The 16,191-nt window shown below is 53.6% G+C and overlaps 8 protein-coding genes across 8 annotated transcripts; 3 read left to right on the forward strand and 5 right to left on the reverse strand.

The window, feature by feature from the left end:
• Positions 1 to 436: 436 nt before the first annotated feature.
• On the reverse strand, positions 437 to 809 carry CH63R_09822 (uncharacterized protein; the record flags this gene model as incomplete). Its single annotated transcript, XM_018304796.1, has 3 exons — positions 437 to 463; positions 531 to 578; positions 648 to 809. 3 exons carry the CDS (start codon positions 807 to 809, stop codon positions 437 to 439), a joined length of 237 nt encoding a protein of 78 aa, XP_018154220.1.
• Positions 810 to 2,721: 1,912 nt separating this feature from the next.
• Positions 2,722 to 4,177, forward strand: CH63R_09823 (Protein kinase; the record flags this gene model as incomplete). The annotated part of the gene is made up of 3 exons (XM_018304797.1): positions 2,722 to 3,004; positions 3,488 to 3,849; positions 3,953 to 4,177. 3 exons carry the CDS (start codon positions 2,722 to 2,724, stop codon positions 4,175 to 4,177), a joined length of 870 nt encoding a protein of 289 aa, XP_018154221.1.
• Positions 4,178 to 4,464: 287 nt separating this feature from the next.
• On the reverse strand, positions 4,465 to 5,516 carry CH63R_09824 (SWIM zinc finger protein; the record flags this gene model as incomplete). The annotated part of the gene is made up of 3 exons (XM_018304798.1): positions 4,465 to 4,514; positions 4,578 to 5,004; positions 5,064 to 5,516. The coding sequence occupies 3 exons, from the start codon at positions 5,514 to 5,516 to the stop codon at positions 4,465 to 4,467; spliced, it is 930 nt and encodes a 309-aa protein (XP_018154222.1).
• A 500-nt stretch (positions 5,517 to 6,016) lies between these two features.
• CH63R_09825 (uncharacterized protein) lies at positions 6,017 to 6,250 on the forward strand (the record flags this gene model as incomplete). Its single annotated transcript, XM_018304799.1, has 1 exon — positions 6,017 to 6,250. One exon carries the CDS (start codon positions 6,017 to 6,019, stop codon positions 6,248 to 6,250), a length of 234 nt encoding a protein of 77 aa, XP_018154223.1.
• Positions 6,251 to 6,363: 113 nt separating this feature from the next.
• On the reverse strand, positions 6,364 to 8,926 carry CH63R_09826 (Alkaline proteinase; the record flags this gene model as incomplete). The annotated part of the gene is made up of 9 exons (XM_018304800.1): positions 6,364 to 6,421; positions 6,527 to 6,598; positions 6,675 to 6,753; positions 6,843 to 7,262; positions 7,322 to 7,532; positions 7,601 to 7,704; positions 7,802 to 8,075; positions 8,163 to 8,477; positions 8,555 to 8,926. 9 exons carry the CDS (start codon positions 8,924 to 8,926, stop codon positions 6,364 to 6,366), a joined length of 1,905 nt encoding a protein of 634 aa, XP_018154224.1.
• A 920-nt stretch (positions 8,927 to 9,846) lies between these two features.
• Positions 9,847 to 11,715, reverse strand: CH63R_09827 (heterokaryon incompatibility protein; the record flags this gene model as incomplete). The annotated part of the gene is made up of 1 exon (XM_018304801.1): positions 9,847 to 11,715. The coding sequence occupies one exon, from the start codon at positions 11,713 to 11,715 to the stop codon at positions 9,847 to 9,849; it is 1,869 nt and encodes a 622-aa protein (XP_018154225.1).
• A 211-nt stretch (positions 11,716 to 11,926) lies between these two features.
• Positions 11,927 to 12,241, forward strand: CH63R_09828 (Ankyrin repeat protein; the record flags this gene model as incomplete). Its single annotated transcript, XM_018304802.1, has 1 exon — positions 11,927 to 12,241. One exon carries the CDS (start codon positions 11,927 to 11,929, stop codon positions 12,239 to 12,241), a length of 315 nt encoding a protein of 104 aa, XP_018154226.1.
• An 885-nt stretch (positions 12,242 to 13,126) lies between these two features.
• CH63R_09829 (Heterokaryon incompatibility protein) lies at positions 13,127 to 15,160 on the reverse strand (the record flags this gene model as incomplete). Its single annotated transcript, XM_018304803.1, has 1 exon — positions 13,127 to 15,160. The coding sequence occupies one exon, from the start codon at positions 15,158 to 15,160 to the stop codon at positions 13,127 to 13,129; it is 2,034 nt and encodes a 677-aa protein (XP_018154227.1).
• Positions 15,161 to 16,191: the final 1,031 nt, after the last annotated feature.

A 16,191-nucleotide genomic window follows, 5' to 3' on the forward strand; every position in this document is an offset into this window, starting at 1 on the left:
TCAGCATTATCTTTGGAGAAAGTCGGGAAGGTGTGGCCGAGACATGTTTCAATAGTGTCATGTTGTGGTACCACATTGTGAGCCGCTGGTCATGATGCGTAGTGATTCGGCCGACAGTGGCTGTGCCGCCAATGTCTGTTACGAGGGGTGACGGATCAAAGCATCACATCTTACAGGAATAGATCTGCTAACTGCATGTATTGTTATATTGGTCTGGTAACCAATATTTCTGTTGGCTTTGCCACGTGTCTGCAATTAGACTGGCGATTCCCCTTCCAAAGCAAATGACAAACTTCACAAAAGAAAGTGTTACAACCAAAAGCCTGACCGTGATTCTATCTGAGCGCATAAAATCAGACTCTGTGGCACTCGAAAATAGGGAGATACAGGAAAAGAAGGGGAGCAGCAAGGAAAGGGAAAGATGCATTCTATGTGTTTAATCTTCGCCGACATCGCGCAATTTCTGTCTGCAGCACAGTGGTCAGCACACCTAGGGTTTCACGGAAGCAAGCCTCCTGTCAACTACTCACAATGGAAAGTTTCCGTGGTGCTTTGAGGGAGTATGTGTTGTGTGCCATCTAGACAGTCAGTTAAGACACTATGACATAGATTCTCACCAAGGTGATAGACAGAGGGTACTTTCTCACCTCCACTTCATAGGCGCCCGGAAAGTTCGTTTCAAGCATTCTGACAAGTTTCTCAGGATCCATGTTCTGTCCCGCAATATCTTGCCTCGTCGCCTCGGCTACTTGCAAGGCCACTCCACCGTCATGTTGAGGGCTGGCACTCTCAGGAATACAAGTGCTCATGATGGGAAAACGAAAGTGGCGGCTCGCAGGGTGCTTTGTTTGATGGCACTGCCCTCTAGGGGACTTGTACTTCAAGTTGAATCCAGTTCTCTGCTTTTCAAACTCTCAATCCATAACGGCGATGAGGGTTTTGATCATCGGTATATATAGTTCAAGACTTATGCCCTCAGCCCCTAGAGCCTACGCGGCGTGAACGATGAGCCTGACGATTACGCCGGTGACATTTGGCGCCATTGTCTTTGACCGATACAAGAGCAAGGCAGCCAGTCAGCCGATATGTGACGACGCCTTTTTCCACTTTCCAAGCAAGGCGCAGCCAACTCCCACCCCCTCCCCCCCGCCCCCCTCCCCCGTTTCAAAGCCCGAGATTGGCGTTAAGAAGGCTGCAGGATTGGTACGATGGGCGGCACGAAGTAGCCTGCCTTATGCTAAGCCAACCACTTGGGATTGGGGGACATTGTCGCCGAAATTAGCTTCCATGTGATGATTCATGTGCGAAAAGCCGTCGTCTGCTGAGGGAACGGAGGATTGGGGCACGGCGCTGGCACTAGGGTTTTCAGCTTCAATTCCCGCCCCCGAAAGTGGAAAAAGTCAAGATGCAAGTTGTACGGAGTAATCTGTCTCGCTGTTTGATCAAATGTTATTTAACTAGTTATCATCCTATCTGGTTCCAGGAGTTCGCCAATATGACAAAGTTCCGTCCTCATCCGCTGTTTCACTTCCCACCTATGTTCCTAGCCGCAGGTATGTGGTGGCAGCAAATGTAGTTGCCAGAAGTCGATATCGATCTTTTTCCCTTGACTTTTCCCACAAACCAAGCATTTGCTGTTCCAGTTTGCCGTCCTGGGCCTGGAACGATGTCCAGTACGGTGACCGATCCCGACTCAGCGGGTGTTGGGGAACAGTCAACAGACACCACAACCCCGCCATCCACACCGCCGCACCAGTCTCTCGAGATTGAGCCAAACTCTGAATAGCCTGGGCAACGTCGGTTGTTTTCGCCACAGACATGGCCTAAAGACTATCGGTTGTTTGAGACGCGGAAACAAGTCATTGAAGAACCCGACGAGACCCTAGTCACGGTGGGATTACACCCGATTGGACCAGGGAAGAAGCCTTGCTAACAATCCACGTGAAGCATCGACGAATCAGTCCAATCATCCACCCGGGCACCCCAGTGGTCGGCATTAGAGACGCAAGTGAGGCCAACTACTTTACGCCGCAAGACACGTTTCGACGTCTGCCTCTCAGGCCTACCACCACCATCATCTCTGATGGAGGAAACCAACAATATCAAGAAACAAAACCCCCGAGACCTACAAGACAAGATGAGCCCGGAAACACCGGATCGACACTCGGATCGCCCACTCCGAGTCCCAACGTTCACGACTCCGAATCTCGACGATGCTCTTCTTTCAAGACCAGATACAAGCTTCAAAGACAACTGCGGGTTGCATGTCAAAAGGTCGAGAACCCCATGGAAATTGGCAACCCAAAAACGTTTCTTCCCAAAGTGGATCTGGAACGTATCATCAATCCAGAATCCGTCGCCCAAGAGCTGGCAGAGCGGCGGCAATGTAGCCTCGACGATGTCCAACTCCGTCAGCAGGCCGAAGATGTATGTAATGAACAATACGTTGAGCTTGGCGAAGGGAAGCATCGTATTCGTTCGTTCCGGTCAGTGTTCGCCATCTTGGTCCTCATTGGGAAGTCAAATAGCATTGGTATGTTCATGAAGCAGAACGTCAGTGACCTCGATCTGCCACTGAAGACTCGGGATGACCCGAGTAGACCCGAGTGGTATGATTTATACCGAAGGAACTCTGAAGGAAATCCCCATGGCATTCCGTTGGACTGCTCAAATGATTGGAGCCCAGGAGAAAGAGAACAGTTCTATCAGCAGCAGTGGAGAATGCTGGCGCCATTCTTCTTCCTCTCGGCCTACAACCACGTCAATCACTACCCGCTGACAAAGGAACATCTACCTTTCATCAAGTGCCAGAACGACCACCTAGGTGATGTCTATGAGAGCATCGACGAAGAACACTCACAGGATGGAGAGATTCGAGGTGGTACCTCGCAAGTCTACATGGTCTGGATACACCCTGATCATCACGATTTCCATCAAAACAACCGTCACAAACTGGACCCAGGCCGCGGTTTTGCAATCAAAAAGCTGGAAGACGAAAACCGCGGTAAGTTTGACCAGGAAATCGACATGCTGAAGAAGTTTACGGGACGCGGCTTCCACCCTCATGTCGTCTCTATCCTGGCAACATATTCGCAATTTGGTAAATATCATCTCATCTTCAATCGAGCGGATGGGGACCTCTTTGACTATTGGAAAGCCGTGTGTCAAGTTCCAGAGTTTGACTACTATACCGTTCTCTGGGTCTCAAAACAATTGGCGGGACTGGCAAGTGGATTGCTTCGCTTCCACAGGCATCACACGAATTCAAAGAAGGCTTCAAAAGAGCTTTCACGAGCTGAAAACAATGACAAAGGGGTAGGAGTATGTTATCAGGACCAGGGGCTATCGGAGAAACAAAAAAGCCGCCTGCATAGCAACCCGCCTCAAACCTTTCAGCCCTATGATGCGGAGATCCTCGATTCTCATTGGCATACGCAATTCGGCCGTCATGGGGACCTTAAGCCCGAAAACATACTCTGGTTCCCAGACGTGAACGACAAGAAAGGCATTCTAAAGATCACAGACTTTGGGCAGGCCGAGCTCCACTCGAAGACAAGCAAAACGTACCGTCGCAGCAAGGGATTCGACACTTTGACGTACCGGTCCCCGGAGTGCGACACACCGCCGCAGCTCATCCGGCAGTCCAGCGATATATGGTCCCTGGGATGCATATTGCTCGAGTTCATGACCTGGATGCTTGGGGGCGCAAAGTACCTGGACGACTTCAAGAGGAGCCGGTTGCTTCTTGACCAACACGTCAATCCTATCAAAACCGACATCTTCTGGGAACGTGTGCCGCTCGGAAAGCTTGACCATGTGGGCACTCGGTTGAAACCGGCCGTCTCAAAGGTCAGAAACCACCATACCAATCTCATATCTGTTTGTTCCGCAGTCGTCGTTCAGGCTTGCGGGTATGACCAAGACGAGACCCAGCTAACGACTGGCATTGCAGCATATTGAGGAACTGCGTTCCCACCAAAATTGCTCGCCGTATGTTCAAGATGTTCTCGATCTCATCGTGGACATGCTTGTGATTGAACCAAGCCATAGTTATGACAACCAGGCCCGGCGCAAGACCTGTGGAGAAGTTATGGTTTGCCTGAAGAACCTCTCCAAGAAGTGCCAAGAACCTGATTTTGGTGTTTTTTACGCCATTGGTAATATCCCAAAGAAATGATTCTGGGAGAGGCATGCGCCCCTAGGTCAAGCTTGTTGAACACAGGAATCGCTGGCTGGGCTGTCAAATTTTAGTCATGGCTTGAAATGTTCAGATTCCACAAACAGTTATTTGATTTTAGGGCCTCGAGTCTAGGATCGAGATTGCAAGATGTGAATTTGATTTCGTTCGGGTCATTTACCCTGATGCCGGAGTCCCCTCGTCTTGCGGGAAAGTGCAAGCTTGCAACCATAAACGCCCCCATCCACTACCACAGCGCGCACTCTAGATGTCGTCCCAATGCTCGATCAATAGTAGCCTTGTCCTCGCGTCCACCATCTGGAGTAGGTGCTATAGTCTATGCCGGCTGGTTAGCTTCGAAATTCAGTTCAGTGTGACACAAGGAAATGTTTGAGCCTACCCCGTTGAGTGCTGATACCGAGCTGGTCAGCGACGTTGACATAGCCCTCGCGGGTGACCTTGCCGCCTTTCTTTATATCCTTGACCATTTTCTCGTCGCCTTGCCAGACACTACGACAGAACGGACAAGTCACATCGCCGCCGCCGCCACCGCGGCGCTTTGTGGCAGCCCATGTTTCGAAACACTCCTTGTGGATGTTCTGGCCGCAGGCCGCGCGGCACCACACGATGGTTTCCTTGCTCTCGGCCTCAAACTCGCAGAAGCAGATAGGGCAGTCGCCGTCGATAGGCTTACGGTTCTTGTCCTGGGACCCGTCGGCCGGAGCATCAATAGGAGGAGCGTGTGTAAAGATCTCCCTGAGCTCACTGGGAACGAGAGCTAGTTGATACGTGTGTTCATACTTGGCGCGGAGGACTCGCGACATGACCTGGAAACATTAGGCACGGAATCGACGGGCGAGCTTCAGTGACTACGCGGGAAACATACATAGAGCCAATGCTTGCATTGGTTGCCCTTCAACGAATGCGGGCAGCTACAAGATGGGACCTGACCAATGTGGACGGTGTAGACGTTGCCGGTAGAGCCGGTCAGCTCGACCTCCTCCTCTGGGGCATCGTCGGTGCCGCATCGCCGTCGCTCGAGGACGTAGAACCTCTGGGTCGTGGCCCGGTGGTAGACATCGTGAAAGCTCTGGGGAGGTTTCGGGCGAAATCGACGCAGTCGTTTCTCGCCGGTGGCACCTGTTGCGGTTTTTGTCTTCTTCGGCTTTTCAGGGCTTTCTGGCTGCTGTTGATCATCGACAGAAATGGCCTTTCGTTTTCTGCTCGGTGATGCCATCGGCATTATCTGGGATGCTCTCGTCGTTGAGCCCTGCACGGCTTTCTTGTGACCTCCTGGTTCAGGGCGGGTCGCCTCGGCGGGAGGATAAAACCCACCCATTTCTATGTAGGAGGTACGACGGTGGTCTGGAGCTTGTGAGGTTGGGGTGAGCTTGTGAGATTGATATGAACTCGAGAAGAGGGAAAGTATTCGCGAAGAGGAAGTGCGGTGGTGGTGTTTGAGTGTTGAGAGGAACGGAGTGTGGTGTCAAAGTCCGAGGAAAGGGCCACCACGGCCAGGAGGTCAGAAGGGTACCTGCAGCTTCCCCACGATCCACAAAGTGGTCAATGACGGAGAACACAATGTGCACGGACCAGTAGAGCTCTGTGGCAATGAATATCACGTGCTATCTTGATGGAAGGTCACGTGACTCGGAGATCTAGAATGTTCAGCAAACGATGCAATGACATGATCTGATCCTACTACAAGCAATGCACAACTGAGCTTTCCACATATCCCTCATCCAGATAAATAGCCTCCTCATAACTACGGAACAGCAATGCAGCTCTGTGAACATCACGCCGTTAGCTAGCTCTTCGCCACCTTGACTCGCACTCGTCATGAACGACCCGGGCAAGGCGCTGTACCACGCGGGATATGCCATTCACGTTCACAACAGACGATTCCTGGCGATCCCTTGCGGCCATCGGCCGGATGCAAAGCTCTTTTACCTTGAGGAATCTCTCAAAGTCATCCGTGCCGACGACGAACAGGTTCCCCGCATCAGGGCTCCTGTGCCTCAGCAGATTAAAGTAGTAGATGGACCCATCCTAGAGCTAGTGAGATGGGGGTAAATGGTTTCCATCCTTCTCTGCAACTCTTTTCAGTTTAGAAAAGTTTCAATAAAACTATAAAGTAGTATTATAATGTAATGACAGCTATCCTAGCTAAGTCTATTTATTTTGATTTACATCTGAGGCTGCTTAGAACTGCTAGTGACACCAAGGCCCCTATTGTCGCTCAACCTACAACCAGGGTAAGCAGCAGTTAAGAAGATAACTTACTGTTGAATTTGTCAGCCACAGCTCCTAGCATGTTCTGAATACTTAGTTGTAGGGACTACAACTTACTTGAAGGCGACTCCTGCGTCGGCGACTAACACACCCGATTGCACATAGTCGTTTGACCACTTTGTGTGGTACCTATACATTAGGGTTAGTCAGTGCCTCTCTGTCTCTCTCTCTATCTCGGTTAAGCATGGTATTTCTATTAACGTACGTGGTGCAGAAATAATCCTCGTTGTACTTCCCATTCTTATACTGTAGTATCCGGTAGATAAAGACAGAGGCGCATTTGCCTGGGATAGTAAAAAGTTGCTGTCAGTCTCAGGTGTTTCTATATCACACTACCAACGGAGGGAGGGACAAGGTAGGATGCTGGAGTTACCTGTACATCTATCCAGGCACCACTGTTCGATACTGCCCTTGACATCAAATTCAGAGCTGTCCCAACCATCGACGTAGCTGTGGCCTATGACGCCGTCCTCTTCAAAAACGCGCTGGAAGCCCTGCGGGTTATCGCTCCACTGGGGCTTAGGAGGCCGCGGGGGCCGCGCCGAGGCAGGGGGGTCCACGGTCACTCGGCAGCCCGACCCGGCGTCGCCCGGCCTTTTTGGCGACTCGCAGGCGAGCCCGCGTGGGTCAATGCCATTCCAAATCACAGGCGGCCCGCGCTTGATGCGCGGGTACGAGAACTCTTTCACCATGGCCTTCACGTTTGCTGCGACCTTGCCAGGGACCTGGAGCCGGGCGGCATGTTCGTCCTGGGAGAGCCAGACGGCGATGACGCCTACGACGGCAGGGACGGCTGGTACGCTAGATGAGCTTCTTGTCGTCTGGCAGCAAGGAGATCAAGGGGGGGCTTACCAAAGGAAGTGCCAACTTTCCTGGCCCAGGTCGTCGAAGATTTAGCTGAGGCGCACGTAACTTCGCCTGGGGCTGACGTAGTCAGCTCTTTAGCGGTGCCCTGGGAGTATGGGCTGCGGGAGCCGTCTTCCTCCACGGCGCCAACAACAATGAGGTTTGAGGTCCGACCGAAGAGGGCTGGGTAATCTGACAGCTTATTGAAGCCGTCTTTCTAGTGATCGTTAGTTAGGGAGTGCTAGGGTAAGTTGAAGAGTAAGGGAAGGGTTAGTGGGGGCTTACTCTTGCGTTGCCTGACGCCGTGACGATAACGATATCTTCAGTCATAAGAGTGGCGAGGAGGAGCCTGAAGGCTGTCACAGAGGACTTCTGTTTCTTGGTTAAGTCTAATAGGTACTGTTTTTAGTAAACTGGTCGAGAGGGAAAAGAGGACTGGGACGGGAACGGTAGGGGTTACACAAGGAAGAACTTTGCAAGACTTACATTTCCCTAATGATAGGTTGACTACAGCCTTGCCCCGGATGCCCTTCTCGTATACGTCGTTACTGATCTCCACGAGTGCCGATAGAGTAGAAGCTAACCCTTTTTCCTTGTGGTGGATCTTGACCATGACAATGTTGGCGTCTTTGGCGGTACCGAATAATTGTCCTGTCACCTTGGACGCCATGCATGAGCCGTGGCCTTCTGGGTCCGTCTCCGTCTTCTCAACGCCAGGGGTGTATATAAAGCTCTTGCTCCCCTTCATGTTTTTCCATTCCTGTTTATCTTAGTTAGCGGTTAATGCCCTCTAGTGAAACAAGTGAAAATTAGAATCTTTGTTGTGTCGTGGCGAATGAAAACACACCGGACTCTCAATGTTGGCGCCGGTGTCGATCACGTAGATCGTCACCCCTTTACCAGCTTCGGCGGCGTATCCGAAGCCGGGGAGGTTCTCGGCGCGCACTGAGCCGGGGGGCTGGGAGATGACGTTGAGTTCTATGGCGGCCGGCATCTGGAGGCGGACGTGGGCCGGGTTCCGGACGCCCGTCAGCGGCGACTTGGACCGACCCTTGCCAAATAATTGACGAGGCGTCAACGACGGCCGCGCCGATGATTGGGGCGCCGACGGGGTGGGCGGTTGGTCTTCCTCGGGACTCAAATCAGGAGTTACAGCACCAACCTATAGCGGTCACTTACGATCAGTACCACGATAGGGGGAGTTGACTAGGGATGGAGAGGGTGGAGTGAGTCACCTACACCGGGAAGCTTCTCGATCGCATCGGCCTGGGCGGAGCTGATGTCTGCCTTGAAGAAGACGACCAGGCCAGTACGTTTGCTGGTTTCTGCTTCTAGAGACCCCGGCGCGGCTTCTGTTGAAAGTCTGTTGTTGAGGTCCTGGATCTGTTCCCTGGTGGCGCTCTGTTCCATAACAATAACGTACGGGATCGGCCTTGCGGTGGACGTAGACGACGTAGGGCTTGCCGGTCCTTCGGTTTCGGGGAGCGGTTGTCTGACGAGGTGGGGTATCTTGTGTATTAGTTCCTGCGATCCATCCCGCCGGCTAAGAGTGAGGACTCCGTTACTCAGGAAGAGCAGGGCGAGACACCAAAAGACATTGCCGGAGAGCATTTGGACCGGAGAATAAAATACGTTATTAAATGGAAAGGAAGAGTATCAGCAGAGTCAAAGCTAGCTAACGAAGGAACGTAAGCAGACGCTGGAACACGGAAGGGCAAAGAAGCCGCGATCCCAGTCAAGATTTGAGAGTACTCTAGGGACTTATACAACAGGAAAGCAGCCTCCCTCCATGGTCCAGTTTTTACGCGGCAGATATGGCGCCAGCTTGAACGGCCTTGATCTGCGCCTCTTCCACCATGTTAAATCCCATCAATCTTATTAATAGCGGCCATCAGTCATGCTGAGAGCAAAGCTGTGGCATCTCGACGGAGTTCGGTAACCCCGAAAGTCAGTCATCGCAATACAAGGATTGTCGAGATGGGTAGTAGCCTTCGCGGCGGCAACACTCGCATTTTGTCCATCAGGTGCGGCTGGTCCTCAGTTTTTGCCAAGGCGGGCCAGAGGTTTACTGATCCGAAGCATTGCAAACAATTTTCGTCTAATTAAAAACCCAGCTTTAAGCATCATTCACCTCAGGGGTAAATCTAGAGTGTCTTTGTGTCCTTTGACCTGAGGGGAGTAAGGTGGTCGGTCTGCTCTTGCAACTAGGTTTTGGGATAAGGTGTGACACTTGCATGAACTGGATCCCTGCCAGGTCGTCTAGGGGCTGTAATTACTGCTGGATTATTACTGGCTTGCAATACTGGTAGGTCCCTGTAGATACAGGGCCTATTACAGGGGGAACATCCCTAACGACCTTTCTGGAAACGGTCTAACATTAGTCCGCCTACTCCGCCCCCTAACCATACATGCGGAATTCGCAAGTGATCTTTGTTATCACCAAACGGCCATGCTGACACTTTGACTCACTTTACCTATAAGAGAGAAGTTGCGTAGGCTGGTATTGGTGAATGATTCTGAACAGTGTTGCCTCAAACCAAAACGAACACTTCTTCATCGCCAAACATCTTCCGGGTACTCTCATCCGCCGTCTCCGGCATCAGCGGGCCGATGAAGCTGTCCCCCAAAAAGACCCAGCCATCATCCACCTGCCTCAGAACAAATGGTATCGGCCCCCCATAAAGAAGGACCACAACGTCCCCATCTTTTGCACATGCCGGGGCCAAACCGTAGAAGCCCGCCGACGTCTCGAAGACGCGTCGCTGGTCACAGGCCCGTGACGCAGCAACTCGAAAACGGGTGGCGTCGCCATCGCAAAGTGCGATTTCAAGAGGATCAAACGTGTCCGATCGGCCCCCGGCTCTATCCAATAGTTGTCCGATGTACGTGAGGAAGTCGGCATAGAACTGACTCAAGCTCTCGGTCTCAAGATCCATGACAAACTCATATCCGTCCGTGAATCCAGCAGTGAGAGTCAGAGCCATTTCCATGATGCCGGCGAAAGGGCGATCGGCGGACACAGACATTGCGTAGCCCTTGCTGGAGGATGCTCGGTGCCAAATTTCTAGGAAGGGATGGTTCGCAGCTTCCGAGGGGAGAATCTCCTTTTTGAAGTGCTCGACGTCGAGTATGTCGGTCGTCCAGGCAATAGTGTCAAAACGGACTCCAGAAAGCGCCACCGTGCCGTCTGCGGTAGGCTCGAAAGCTACCAGGCTAGGCAAGCCATGCCTGTCTCCGTCTTTCCACGCGGTCAATAACAGGCTGGAGAGTAGGTTGGACGCGTTTTCGCTGATATCCCACCGTGGCACCCAGGAAGGGAATCCGTTGCGTGCGTATTCACGCCCGTGTTTCGCATAGCACAGGGATGCCAAGTTCCCGCTGGCTTCTACAGATATTCTGACAACATCAGCGTAGACATCGACAACGCTTTTGCCGTAGTCTACCCCTCGGAATCCTTTGAGATTTTCTTCGCCCACAAGACCCAGCAAGCCATAGACTTTGTCTCGAGGGTCTGTGGCGTCGAAATCGCGGAATGTGACGAGAATATCCAGCAGGCTGGACTCGGACAGCCCGTCAGTGTCGAACATGCTGTACGCGGTGTCCCAGCTCAGTCCCTCAAGTTCGTCCGGCACGTTGTAGTCGGTGGCAAGACTCTGCTCGCTGAGCCAGGCAGCGGTGACGCCGAGCTTGATCCAGTCCAAGGAATGGGATCCGATGTAGGCTTTGGATGACCGGGCCAGGACGATTTCCTGAACGCACCATACCCGTGTGAACCATTGTCGTGACAAGACCCAGCCCAGCGCCGTCCAGCTTGCGAGTTCAGGCTTGGGTCGGTTCGTGTTTTCTGCGACAGTAGTGATGTCCGAGATTGAAACCCCTGCAAGACCTTCGAACTTTTGCGTGGCCGGGGTAAAGTGAGCCATGTCGAGTAGCTCGACGCCTTTGGCCATGGCATGATTTTCGCAAGCCTGATGAATCGACTCAATCAAGGGGATGGCACATACAGCTTGGCCATCAGTATCGAGGCCCAGCCAGACCATGACGCTTGTGGAACGAGAGTATATCTCGCGCATCAGCTGCACCTGCTCTGCGCGTTCCTCCAGATCATCCTGGTTAATGCACAAGGCGTCCGCCCAGATCAGCAATTCTTGGTCGGGAAGCCGAAAGTGCCGAAGAGCGTCGAATAGGCTCTTTGTGACGGAGACCTCCTGGCCAGAGATGTAAATGTACTCTCGTTGTGATGGGTCGCCCCAGACGTAGGAAAGCGCTGCAAATGTTGGCCATTTGTCAATGTCCGCCTCTTGGAGACGAACATGGATGGGATCGGTCCCGGAGCCGCCTTGCAGGGCGAGGATCCTTATCCATCGGCTCGGTAAGCGTCTTGAATAGATGGAATGCATCAGGAGTTGAAAAACACTGCACCATCTGCATTTCGAGAGGAAGGCGAAAGAGGGGCGCTTTGGGACCCGAGACTACTTATGGACAGATGTGTGGAGGATGACGTGGCATCAAAGATGGAACTAGCTGACGTCGCGCCGGGAGCCATGAAGGTCCGAAGACTAGACTAGTTGTGTAACAAGTTTTCATTGAGAAATCTCAAATATTTTCATAATGGAAACTCTCTGCCTCTCATTAAAAAGTATTAGAGCGATGGTTGAAACTAAGGAAGAACAGGAAGGCATGCCGAGGTTTCTCGTCGACAGTGGTGCCAAAGTAAACGCCGCCTCTAAGCATGGCTTGACTTCTTTGCCCGTTGCTGTCATGAACGATTCCGCTCTCCTTGTAAAGGACCTTTCCGATCGAGGTGCTGATGTTAGCCGCAGACTCGAGGATGGCCGAACACCGCTTCATTGTGCTGCTTCCCGAGCTAGTGTGGACATTTTGAAGAAGCTACTTGATTTGGGGGGCCGAAATCAACTCCACTGATCACTAGAGGAAGACCACGTTGTTTTATGCGCGTAGAGATGGCAGTCTTGCAGTCGCCGCTATCTTAGTAGAAAGAGGATCTGACTTGCAGCCACGCGAGACGCATCTTAAGCTTCTATTAGATATCAGAACAGACTGTATACGCCAAAGTGGCACCTACTAACACTGTATTCAGATTTGCAAAGTTGTGACCGGATACCAAGCAAGATAAGCTGCGTGCTCAGAGTCTCCAAAGGAGACATTGACAGAACATGAGGTTAACCAAAGATGAGCTTTCCAAGTCGAGTAATCAGGAATGACCATGTCGTCCTGGTACGGCTAGAACACCCACCGCATTAAGTTGGACATTTAGAGTGAGCAGTGTGAGCAGGGAACAGTACCGGCTGCAGAGTGATCCGACAGAGTGATTTTAGGAACAGCACACCCCTATGACTGCCGACTCCTGGCAATAGCATCATCAGTCTTGGTAGTCATGTTATTAAAGGTTTCTTTATAATCTGTGAATAATAGTATCTTGTTACCTATTGTTTCCAAGAGAATTCGCGCAATAGTCTAGGAACAGGAAGAGGGGGAACGTATAATAAGTAGCCAGGGGAGGGAAAATAGGCTTGTTATAGGCGCCTGTCGCAAAAGACAGATCAAATTCAGATTAAATTAGCACTAGGCAGAAACTGAAGACATGCAAACGATGAAGACAACATTCTACATACACTTCAACCCCAGCTTCAACCACCCTAGCCTCCTTTCTCTATCGACTTTTTTGGCATGTTGAAGAGATTGTGAACTGCAAAATCTGGGAAAGGGGAAGTACGCTACCTGATGAAAGTTGCTATGAAAGCTATGCATTTACTTCTTCTGAAGAAACTTCCAAATAGCCGCCCTCACTTAGACAATGCGGAAGTGCTGCTTCTCCCCCTCGTTGTGCACGTGAGCGTTGATCCTATCAAAGTCCTCCTGCGGGATCTTCTCCCACGGCGGCCACGGCTGGTTCTTGTACCCTAGCCGCTCGTATGCGCCGGGCTGACGCTCCGACCGTCCCAAGACGATGCTCGTCAACCACCGCTGGCCGTTGGGGTACTTGTTCGTGTACTCCCACCAGTACCCCACGATCATCACCCACACCGTCACGGGCGGGCTCAGCTCGACGCTGTCGAGGTCTCTCACGCGGTACGCCGTGTTTCCGAGCCCGTGGGCGGGCTCCCTCGGCGTGGGGCGGATCGGTCCCGGCGCCAGGTGCGTGTCGCCCCGGAAGGGGATCTGCCACCCGCCGACCTTGGCGAGGAAGAGCGTCTCTGGGTGGCCGTGGGGGAACATGGCGCCGGGGTTGTTGTAGTCGAACAGGTCGCTGCCGTCGTAGGGCGGGTGCGTCTCGAGGGTGGCCTCGATCAGCGGCGCCTCCATGTCGACCCAGGCGTCGACGACCTGGCCGAAGACGGGGCTGCTCTGGCGCGTGGCCCCGGCGTCGACGACCTGGGAGAGGTAGAAGCCCTTTGCGGCGATGGAGTTGTCGTTGTAGAAGACGTTGCCTGCCACGCTGGCCCAGGAGAAGGACGGGGCGCGCCAGTGGCGCGTCGCCTCCCACTTGAGGCTCTCGAACATGTGGCGCTCCCAGCACATGTCGCGGATGAGGTTGTCGCGCCACAAGCCGGCGATGTACCGTGAGCCGGTGACGTCGGCAACGTGGCCGGCCACCGCCGAGATGGCGGGCAGCTTGTCCGTCTCGAAGGTGAGGCGGCGCTTGGAGAACTCCATGACCTGGCTGTGCCAGAGCGAGAACGCCTTCTCGGCCGTGTCGATGGTGATGAGCGGCGTGAAGGGGTGGTTGGGGGAGCTCGTGTGGCCGCCCTCGCAGGCCTGCAGTGTCTGGCACGACCACTGCAGCTCCGTGCGCGAGTAGACGAGGATGCGCGTGGCCAGCAGGCGTTCCTGGAGGGGCCAGCCGCGGCAGTCGAGGGGGTCGCGCGCGCTGTAGAAGGACTGGAGGTCCTCGTGGAGGCCGATGGTCGGCACGGCGCGGGCGCGCACGGCGGCGGGCTGGGAGGGGTGGGCGTCGCTGATGACGAAGGACTCCGGGCGGCGCATCCTCTCGTCGTCCTCGCCGTCGCCGAGGAAGGACTCCTGGCAGTTGCCGATGGCGGCGGCGGCGACGACGACGCTCGCGTTCTTGTAGACCCAGGACATGCGCGGGAACTGGTCCTCCCAGTCGGCGTGGTCGTCCTGGATGATGCACAGGCTGTCGACCCAGAGGTGGTTGATGCCGAGGCGCGGGGCGATGACGGCGACGTCGCGGAAGCAGCGCGGCAGGTGGCCCAGGTTGATCGAGTCCATGTGCGCCGTGATGTTGGCGCGGAGGGTGCGGATGTTCTTGTCGCCGCCCCAGCAGTAGCTCAGCGCGATGTAGGGCACAGGCTCGTCGGGGTGGATGATGTGGCCGCCCTTTTCGGTGAGCCTGATGAGCCTCTTGGGCATGAACTCGTGGTTGATCTTGCACTTGTCGTGGTTGTCGTGGCAGTCCTTCACCTGGCGGGCCATGAAGTCCATGGTGGCTTCGGAGCGGGGAGAGGCCGGGACCTCGAGGAGAGGATGGAGGTGCTTGACCGGGCTGTCGGCCTCGGTGGTGTACAGCTCGAAGGAGCAGGCGTCTTTGCCGGTGAGCGAGATCTTTGGGTTCTGATGGTCCTCGAGCCAGATGGTCATCTTGTCCCAGTCGGACGCCAGCTTGTAGGCGGCGGCGAGCAGCACGGCGCAGCGGTAGCAGTCATCGCGGCGGCGCCGCAGCTCGGCCGGCGTCCGGTTCTCGAGCGCCACACGGTGTATGCCGAAGGTGTCGCGGAGGACGGCATCGCGCTCGTGGAGCGGGCCCTGGGGGTCAAAGTCGTGGCATGCCGAGCAGTAGTCGTCGGGGCTCGCCGTGACCATGGTTATACTGTATCAAGCGAAATCAGAGGAAATGGTGGGAGTATCAAACCAACAGACTCTTACAGCAGACTCCCAGAGCCTCTCATCGGACATGATTATGTCTCAGGTTGCAATGCTCTAGGAGACCGGAGGCAGGCAGACTTGACGAGCGAAAAGACGATATCGTGCTAGGCAGAAGCGGGGTAATCCAATCCTCACGGATGCATGGAAGGATGGATGTCAGTCTAACGGGATCTTACGGGAGATAAAGGATTCCGCTGGCCGATCAGGCTGAGCCCCTGGTTGACGTTGCCCTGGTTGAGGGACAGACACATGATATAAATGTGCTGCAAATTAGACCACGAAAATGGGGGCAAAAAGCCGCTTTCTCCTAGACTCTGGGGCCGAAAGAAAGGCCTTTTTTAATATTGGATGGCCCAAGACAAAGGCTCCTAATGAGACTGTTGGCTCTGGAGGTTGTTGACGGACGGACGAACGTCTAAAGCTGCTGTCACCTACTCCATCCCTGTCCCCTGCTAGATTACCTGATTATCCCTTGGAGGAAACAAGCATATTCTCAACTCAACTCTCCCGCTTTGCTGCCAAATATCCAAATGTCATCATCTTCGATAGTGGAAAACGTTGGAAACACTGTCCAGTTACTGCTTCATGATTCATTGAAACCACGATGTCCTGCACGCCGTCTTACGGAGGGCACACACCCACCAACCACCGAACTGCCCCAGACACTGCACAGCCTGCAGCTGAACTAGATCGACTGCAGGATGCATCATGCAGTAAACACAGTAGATACAAGGCAACGGCTAATGCATAGCAGTCGGGCCGCGTCTGCAAGTCGGCGTAGCCTGATGGTGGCCGTACGACATCCTCTAATTATTGCGGCGAAGCATACATCCGGCACTCCATCTCCTCTTCACCCCTGAAATTGGACAGCAAAAGACGGCACACACAGCCAGCGAAGACGTCGTCGCTTTAAGCCTCATAATCAAACTGAAATGGACAAATGCTGGTTCGTGCTGCGTCAAACGCAT

This window comes from Colletotrichum higginsianum, assembly GCF_001672515.1.
Source record: "Colletotrichum higginsianum IMI 349063 chromosome 7 map unlocalized unitig_7, whole genome shotgun sequence".
Classification (NCBI taxonomy): Eukaryota; Fungi; Ascomycota; class Sordariomycetes; order Glomerellales; family Glomerellaceae; genus Colletotrichum; species Colletotrichum higginsianum.